The following is a 9,950-nucleotide window of genomic DNA, read 5'->3' on the forward strand; positions in this document are numbered from 1 at the left end:
GAATAAATGCAATGAAATGAAATGAAAATATGCAGTACACTGATCTTTGATATGCTTTCTGTATCATAAAACTTAATAAAATACTTTTTTATGCAGCTAACTTCCAATCTGTATCAGTTTATGAAAACTGAAGTATAATATCTGCACATAGATAATCCCCCTGATATTTATTTATTTATTTTTCCATAATGCAGAGGTGAGTCAGCGTTTTCCAACCACCCATCCCAACGGCAGACAGATTATGCTGTCCTACCTGCTACCCTGGCTCAGTAACATCGAGCTGGTGGACACGGGCCTCCTCCCCCCAGCCTCCAGCCCGTGCACTCCTGAGGAGGAAGCCCGCGGCCAGGCGCAGGGCATGTCCCCCAGTCTGAGAGGTAACGGCTGGGGCTCCCTGCAGGCGACCTCTTTGGTGCTCAACAACCTCATGTTCATGACCGCTAAGGTGGGAAAGCCATGATTTTTATTTTCTTTTTTTTTTTTTCAATTTTTCTTTTGCCATCTTCCGCTGATTTTATTCGATTTTTTTATTTTCCAGTATGGAGACGAGGTTCCTGGACCAGAGATTGAAAATGCCTGGAATGCTCTGGTTTCCAACGAGCGGTGGGGCAACAACTTGCGGATCACCCTGCAGTTCCTCATCAGCCTGTGTGGCGTCAGCAGTGACACCACGTTGTTGCCTTATGTGAGTTAAATGAAACGAGAAAGATGGCAGCAAAAAATGTGATGATGCACATAAAGCTGTTGGGTATCACTTTATAACAACTACACCTTACTTAGCCTTAATTAATCATTAATAAATGGTTAGTTAACCTTAATAACATCATTATTAAGGATGAGTGACAGTTAATTAGCAATAAATTAATGAGCATTTACATACAAGTTCACAGTATATAAAATAATTAATTCATGAGTTATTAAGCATGAATAAACAAAATTTGGAAGTAATTACAGTAGTCTTTATGTGTAAAGCATTGATAACTGTTTTTAAATATCTTGTTAAGTGATTAATAAAGGTTAACTAACCATTTATTAGTGATTAATTAAGGCTAAATAATGTGTAGTTACTATAAAGTGTTATCCTTTAAAAATAACTAGATTATCCCTTTAAGGTTTAGTTTTTAATAGTTTAAGAATCACTTATAACACTTTATAATAACTCCACCTTGTTTAGCCTCAATTAATCATTAATAAATGGTTAGTTAACCTTAATAACATCATTAATTAAGGATGATTCACACTTAATTAGCAATAAATTAATACATAAGATGTCTAATAAATGGCATGAAAGTACATTCATGAGAGCATTTACATACAAGTACACAGTATATAAAATAGTTAATTCATGAGTTATTAAGTGTGAATAAACAATGAATTTTGGAAGTAATTAGTCTTTATGTGTAAAGCATTGATAATGGTGTTTTATATATCTTGTTAAGTATGAATCATTATTAATTAACGATGTTATTAAGGTTAACTAACCATTTCTTAATGATTAATTAAGACTAAATAAGGTGTAGTTACTATATAGACTTATCCATCAAAAATAACCAGACTATCCCTTTAAGGTTTAGTTTTTAATACAAAGTAGTTTAACAAACATTAATAACAAACTCCATCTTATTTAGCCTTAATTAATCATTAATAAATGGTTAGTTAACCTTAATAACATCATTAATTAAGGATGAGTGACAGTTAATTAGCAATAAATTAATGAGCATTTACATACAAGTACACAGTATATAAAATAATTAATTCATGAGTTATTAAGCATGAATAAACAAAATTTGGAAGTGATTACAGTAGTCTTTATGTGTAAAGCATTGATAACTGTTTTATATTTCTTGTTAAGTATGAATCATCCTTAATTAATGATGTTATTAAGGTTAACTAACCATTAATTAGTGATTAATAAAGGCTAAATAAGGTGTAGTTACTATAAAGTGTTATCCTTTAAAAATAACTAGATTATTCCTTTAAGGTTTAGTTTTAAACAGTTTGAGTGGATAAAGACATTTTCTCTGATCTTTGGGTTGGAAACATCTGCATGAAATTCAAAAGATGAACTCAGCAGAAATCTTGAAATGATTTCTGTATTTTTATATCTGTAATAAGAGCCGGGACTGAAGGGATGAAAAAGTAATGGTTTTTGGACGGCACCACATAAAGTCCGTTTTTTATGATTAGAAAAATGTCCAGCATTCATCACGTTGGAGCCGAACGTTGCAGCTCTGCTGGGATAAAACGTGTTTTCTGTTCCTCACCAGCGTTGTTGGGGTACGAGTCCATGTCCAGGTACGAGTGCTCCTGGGTCTCGTGCGGGCCCCCGACCACTCCTCCGACCTCCCCCCTCTCCAGCCCCACCAGGTCAGAGAAGTGGGGGTGGCCCTGCTGACCGAGGGAGGGGTAGAGCGAGGACGAGGACTGGCCATCCTTCCTCTGCAGCAGCGGGGGTAAGAGAGACGACCCCCCGGCTCCTCCGAGGCTCCCGACCCCGGCGGTCCCGGGCAACAAGCCCGACGTCAGGCTTATCCCCCCGCCCTCCTTGTCCCGCCACGGCAGCCAGCAGAGCTTCCAGGAAACGAAGAGGGAGACGGAGAGGAGGACGATGCCGCAAAACGTCACGATGACCGACAGCAGGCTGACGGAGATATCTGTGGAAAACCAGGGGGCGGGGGGATTAGAAACAATCAGTATCTTACCTGCAGCAGACATTTTAACTAGAACGATTAGAAAATGTCCCAATGCTTTGAAACTTCTACCAAAAATATTTAACTAGGTCTCTTAAAAACACTTTAAGCCTTTTAATAGTTTTAGCTATTTTTAGCTAATATTTGCTGCTTTAAGCTAACATCTGGCTACTTCTGCTGAGTTTCAGCTCAGTTGTTCTGCACTCATGGCTCATATTTAACTTTGCAGAAATGCAGTTTCTTTAGTTTTAGTTTGCAGTCTGCTTGTACTAAATAAAACACCTCTGCAGATTCTGACAGCGGTTAAAGAAGCTGTGCCTCAGCGCAGACATTATTCACCCTAAAAGATATTTAAAGGTCTGGTTTTAATGTGGATTAATGCAAACTGCAACGTAAAACCAATCAGCCGTGATCCTAAACTGTTTTAGCATCTACATCTACAGCGGCAGCGCTGTTGTTTGTTTGTTTGTTTTTTTAACACTTGCATGAATTTAAAAAGAGAAACTTGTTTGGAAGAGGCCTGGTGTCGACACAATATGCATCAAACAAATCAACAATCCCCACATCTACAAATCACACGTTACGCAGCCGAACAGGGACCTGATGTGAGCGTAAACAGCCGTCCTCTGAAGCTTTTACATCCCGAGCTTCAAACGAGGACAAACGTCGTCGTCTCGAGGAAGGAGGACGTGGTGGGGGTGTGGGTGGGGGTGTGGGTAGAATTAAAACACACCCACAGTGATGTCGTCACACATTTCCTGGCGGTTATGAGGCTTTTAATCTCTGACAGTTTAAGGGTCGTGTCTGAGACGTCAGGGGGAGCAGCGTGTGGGTCTGTGGGGGTGAGAATGACTCACTGGAAGGAAAAAAAATCGTGCAGAATAAAAAAGCCGAGCAGAGAGCTCGACGGCAAACAGCCCCCGTCAGAAAGCCGACGGACCGCCAGAACTGCACACATCTGCAGGAACGCCGCAGAAATAAAGAGGCTGAATATACAATGAATATTTATTTTGGTCCTGGAGCATTTCAAGTGTTTTTCTTAAATAGCATCCTTCGGCTCGATGACTGTTCTGACAGAAAGGACCAATCAGAGCGCAGGATGGATGAAGTCCCAGGACATTAATATTCATGGGTCGTAAGTAGACCGTGAAGACTCATTACAATGTGAGCAGGTCTCACAGACCCAGTCCTCTCCATGAGCCTGAAGATTTCACTCAATATTGGGCTTTTTGCACTTTTGGTCTCCTTCCAGACCCTGAGACCCTGAGACCACAGACCCTGAGACCACAGACCCCGAGACCAAAGACCCTGAGACCACACATCCTGAGACCACAGACCCCGAGACCAAAGACCCTGAAACCAAAGACCCCGAGACCACAGACCCCGAGACCACAGACCCCGAGACCACAGACCCTGAGGCCACAGACCCTGAGGCCACAGACCCTGAGACCACAGACCCCGAGACCACAGACCCCAAGACCACAGACCCCGAGACCAAAGACCCTGAGACCAAAGACCCTGAGACCACACACTCCGAGACCACAGACCCTGAGACCACAGACCCTGAGACCAAAGACCTGAGACCACAGATCCTGGTCCGCTCTGATCCGTTACAAAGTTTCCTCTGTTCAATCTCTAATCAGCTGATTTTTATTGTTTTGGTTTTTTTCTTTTGGAATTTTTAACAGTTTAATAGATCCATCCATCCATCCATCCATCCATCCATCCATCCATCCATCATCCATCCATCATCCATCATTCATCCATCCATCATCCATCCATCATCCATCATTCATCCATCCATCCATCCATCATCCATCCATCATCCATCCAACATCCATCCATCATCCATCCATCATCCATCCATCCATCAATCATCCATCCATCCATCATCCATCCATCCAACATCCATCATCCATCCATCATCCATCCATCCAACATCCATCCATCAATCCATCCATCATACATCCATCCAACATCCATCCATCCATCATACATCCATCCATCATCCATCATCCATCCATCATCCATCTATCATCCATCCATCATCCATCCATCCATCCATCCATCAATCATCCATCTATCATCCATCCATCCATCATCCATCCATCCATCCATCATCCATCCATCCATCCATGATCCATCTATCCATCCATCCATCATCCTCCATCCATCCATCCATCATACATCCATCCATCATCCATCATCCATCCATCCATCATCCATCATCCATCTATCATCATCCACCCATCCATCCATCATCTATCCATCCATCCATCCATCCATCCATCCATCCATCCATCCATCAATACATCCATCCATCATCCATCAATACATCCATCATCCATCAATACATCCATCCATCATCCATCCATCAATACATCCATCATCCATCAATACATCCATCCATCCATCATCCATCAATACATCAATACATCCATCCATTAATACATCCATCCATCCACCATCCATCCATCCATCCATCCATCAATACATCCATCCATCAATACATCATCCATCCATCAATACATCCATCCATCAATACATCCATCCATCATCCATCCATCCACCCATCATCCATCCATCCATCCATCCAACATCCATCCATCCATCCATTATCTTCCGCTTTATCCAGAATATAAATTTTTGTCCAGTTTAGCAGACATTGTGCTAAATTCTGGCATGACTGGTAGGTGATATGCCTTCTTTAATTTTTGCCCGTATTTATTAGCATCATAAGACAAACGCTTAAAAATGATCCGCAAGAATCTGCAGGTTAAATATCCCAGAACTCAGTTTTCCATCTGTTTCCACCCGCCCTCCATGTTTCATCTTTATAATCCGCTCAAACTCCTTCTCGTTCTGGCTGTTATTTCCTCTCCCGTGCTCGCTGCCTCTCCTCAGCATCCATCTCTTTGTTCATCATCACCCCCCGCCCCCCACCCCCCGCTTTGCCTCTGCTTCCTCGTTCGCCCGTTGGTGAATTATTCATCAATCTGTGTATGTCATTAATCAGCACTTGTTCAAAAGAGATGATTGGGGGTGCCGTGGAGGTGTGTGTGTGTGTGTGTTGGGGGGGGGGGGGGTCGTCTCAGCGGAGAACAAGATGGAGGGGTGAGAATGGAGGAATGAGAGGTGAAAAGAAGACAAGAGAGCCCAGTGTAGGAGAGAACACGAAGACAAGGAAGCAAAGAATGGAGAAAAAATAAAAACCATCAGATTTGAACTCAGGTCATCACAGCAGSCACAGGATGAAGGTAAAAACAGTATTATTCAGGAAGATGCCCTGTTTGTTCATCTCAGAGACCTGAACCAGTTCAGGTGGTTTGGGGATCTGGTAAGGAAGCCCCCAGGACACCTCCCTGGTTTGGGCTTGTCCAACTGGGAGACCTTAAGAAAGACCCTGGACCAGCTCTCCAGTCTGTTTAGGGTCTTTCTACATGCTTAAAGGGATCCACGAATAGTTGTAACATTAGACTTTATTTGATAAACATATTTTAACTGTAAAATACTGAAGGCTGTTTAGTTTTTATAATTTTTAAAAATATATTTTAACACAGAGCTGCTTCATGGATGAAGAACCTCAGCTTAGCCTGTTAGCTTTCGTGCTAGCRCCGACACTATAYTGCCTTWYATGTATTAGCTCGGTGCTAGCACAACAAACAAGCTAAACTGTTGTCCTCCATCCATATTTTCAGTTCCAGGCTGAGTCATTTCTACCTTCTCCTCTCTGTCAACGCTCTCTGGTTTCATTTAAAAGAGTCGATCATCAGATATTGTCCAAGATTGTCCAACCTTCAGGGTGGATATAGCTCGCTAGCAACCTCGCACCGAGKACCTATCCACGTCATCATTTACCCAGAATGCTTTGTGTGTAAATAAAATGGCCCCGTGCGTGTAATATATTTTTAAACTTTTAGTGAATACTCATGCAAACCCTGGTGCAGATCAAACATTCGGACCGAGACCCACTTTTTGAGGTGGTCTCCGTCCGATTCCAAACAAACTCTGGTGCAGTTCACAATACAGACCAGCCTCGAACCAAACCAAATACAGGAAACATTTTTACTTTTGGACTTCACGAGCCACCCTAGCTAAGCAACATTAGCGCTTCAGTGTTGCTAATGCTAACACTATGCTACAAACAATGAGCCGTTGTGGGTCAGAGAACCCGGATCATCTCATCTCCTTTAGGTTGCAGCACACATTTGACAACGCCGTCCCAAAATTACAAGTATATCATCGCAAAACCACCACTGAATGAGCTGCATTTGACATTCTTAATAAGTCAGTTGTATTAACAGCATCATCTTTTTATTTTATCTRGGTCTGTGCTCTGTCCCGCCACCATCATTTCTGTCCAATGGGAGCATGGCTTCACCTTCATGGCTTTGTTAATAAATTATAGTCCCCTTGCAAAAAAGAACAATGTGAACGTAAACTGCACCAAAAGAAAAAAAATGAAGTCTGCTATTTGATCCAAACAAGTGGACCAAAGGACTTYCCAGGTGTGAATACAACCTATGATACAGTTTTGTTTATGTACTTTGATAATACTTATATTTTTAGATTATAACCTTATAACAGTGTGCCAGGTCTGCCTTGAAAAATAGGTGTCAATCTTAAAGGACTTCCTGGTTAAATAAAGAAAACAAACTGGTGGACGTATTAAAATGGCTGATAAGGGTGCAGAGGAAGAGGAGGGACGAAGGTCATAAAGTCATTAGAACCACCGCGCCACGTATGAAAGAGCAGAAACATGAAAGAGCAAAAAGAAAAGAAGAAGAAGAGATGGAGGGAGCTGACAGTGATGCAGAGGAAAACACTGAAGGAGGTGAAGAGTTTCTGAAAGCGAAAGGTTAATGCATTGATCTGTAGGGGAAAAACAAAGGCAGAGGAGTAGCTGGAGCCTGGGAGATCAGGACGTGCTGATAAGACGCTGTAGTGATCAAACGTGTGCAGCGATCGTCGGTGGGGGCGGGGGCCCAAACAGCTCTCCTTCATTTGTCTCTCTTTAGACCAGTCGCCGTACCTTCCCGAGCACTGATCCTGCCAAAGATCTATCGCTAATCCACAAAAAGCCAGTCAGCAGGCGGGTCGGTGGGTGGGAAGCGGCAGCCTCTGAAGTGAGAAGCGACCGAGACTCCCCGTCAATCAGCGACTGACGCAACCCCCGCTGGGAGTCGCACAACGCTCCACATCAAACACATCTCCGCTGCTTACACAAGCCTTTCGCTGACAGATTTCGGCARTCGCAGCCCTCTGAGGGATCGGACACTTCCATCAGCAAACAGAAAGAGAAAAAAAAATCACAGCTAAAAACCGTGACATTTCTTCTCAGGAGGGAGCCAATCCAGGCTAATCTACACTGAGCCACAGATCTACGCTAATCTGCGTAACCCCCCCACCCCCCAAAAAATAAAACGTCTCAGGGGAACCAGACTCAACGGTTTAACAGGATGTCTCCACTCAGATTGGTAATATATAGATTTATTCACGTCTATAAAATCCAGCTCTGAATCTGCAGAATCCTACTGAGACTCTTTTGGAGATCTTGGAATGACTCGTCATTTCAATCTGCCACATGAACATTTCATGCTTTGTTTTGTTCCGAGTGCATAATCCTTCTAACAGTCCTTAAACACAAGAGATCAYCGGCGCTATGGCAGTCCGGACAGCCTGGCAATCAAAACGTTTGGTTTATTTTTGACCAAACACCAAAAACTGACTGTTTATAAAAAATCAGTGGGTGATTTTCTTTTCCTCACCTTTAATTTAAWGGTGTCTCTTAATATCAACAGTGGGTTTTTCACATCAAAGCTGAATGTGTGATTGCTGAGTCGGCATTCACGCTTTTCTTTTCCTGTTTATAGTTGTCAATCAAACAACTTTCAAATATACTTCTCATTTATCAAAATGATCAGTTCATTCAGTAGATGGGTGATGTGACTTTGTGTGTGACGTAATATTTTTTCTACTTAAAGATATTTTCCTCATAGAAATACATAAAATACTAGGGGTGCAACAATACATGCATCTGTATTGAACAGTTCAATCCAGTACTTTACACAATATACATGGAACAATCCAGATTTTTAACATTTATTTTATCAGCTTGTCTTCTGAAGATGCTCTGTGTTGAAGGATCAGTGGATCTGTGTTCGATTACTCCACCTATGCTGCACTGTGGAGCACAGATCCACTGAGAAACTTGCTATTTCCGAAATTAATGTAAAAACTGGACTTTTTATGTTAAAAAATGCTCATAATTAATTTAAACTAGGACTGCACAATATATAGAAGATTTATCGTCATCGCGATAACAGCCTGTGCAGTATGCATATCGCAAAAAACCAATAAACTGCATTAAAAAGTTGTCACAAAAGTTTGCATTTATGAGTTCTGGCACTCAGAGGTAAGCTTGAAATATTTCACCAATCAAATGGAGCCCTTCACCTATTTGATCAATTGGATGGATCTCTTTATATTTTTAAACAAAAAATAAATCATGCTGGAATGAAAATTATTAATTTTTTTATTATTTATTAATTTTGTTCGCTTAAATATTTGTTCATTTATCCCAAGTCATCATACGCTATTGTCATTGCAATATTAAGCACTGTTATCACACATTGCAGGTTTTCCTAATATTGTGCAGCCCTAATTTAAACAACACAGAACTTGACGCCAACCGTCGCTCATGTCAGCATTCAGTAGTGACCAACTGTTRGCAGATTTGWTGGAATCATCACAGGTCTTCATTATTTAAATGATCTCATAAGGTGAACAGATGGATGGACGGGGGGCTAAAGTGATCTTTTCAAACTACACATACTGCGTTCCAGTAGTGGGGTGGATTAGGATGGACCATAGTGAATTTGGTGCTGATTGGCTGAAATATGTGGAATTTAGAGACAAACGTATGTGAACGGTGTGATGTCACCGCCATGACCACGCCTTTCAACAAAAAGTCTTTGTGATTGAAAATAAGTGAGATGAAGTTCTTTCTGACTACGGCTGTGTCCAAAACGGCAGGCTGGGTCCTCCGAAGGCCGAATTCGTTGGCCACATACGTCACAGCGCCGCAACGAAGGCCGTCCAAAACCGAAGAGTCCTCCGATGCGGCCGACAAATACGTCCTTCTTTTTCCTCGATTTGAAGGACTGATCTGATGGATCCGTCCTGGCCCAGCGTATCCCATAATGTTTTGCGGCCCGACCGGAGATTGTTTTAAGCTAGTAATGGCGGACGAAGCAAGAC

The 9,950-nt window shown here is 41.9% G+C and overlaps 2 protein-coding genes across 2 annotated transcripts in view; one reads left to right on the forward strand and one right to left on the reverse strand.

Annotated features, from left to right (window-relative positions):
- The window catches only part of syt3 (synaptotagmin III), a gene marked incomplete in the record, with an annotated part of 60,380 nt that overhangs the window by 31,632 nt on the left and 18,798 nt on the right, over positions 1 to 9,950 (reverse strand). The window contains 1 exon segment of the mRNA XM_014010257.1: positions 2,265 to 2,654. Within this exon segment, the coding sequence (XP_013865711.1) occupies positions 2,265 to 2,654 (390 nt within the window).
- Positions 198 to 739, forward strand: LOC106518868 (protein furry homolog). Its single transcript, XM_014010294.1, has 2 exons — positions 198 to 445; positions 539 to 739. The coding sequence occupies exons 1-2, from the start codon at positions 242 to 244 to the stop codon at positions 692 to 694; spliced, it is 360 nt and encodes a 119-aa protein (XP_013865748.1). The 5' UTR covers positions 198 to 241; the 3' UTR covers positions 695 to 739.

This window comes from Austrofundulus limnaeus, unplaced genomic scaffold, assembly GCF_001266775.1.
Source record: "Austrofundulus limnaeus strain Quisiro unplaced genomic scaffold, Austrofundulus_limnaeus-1.0 Scaffold67, whole genome shotgun sequence".
NCBI lineage: Eukaryota > Metazoa > Chordata > Actinopteri > Cyprinodontiformes > Rivulidae > Austrofundulus > Austrofundulus limnaeus.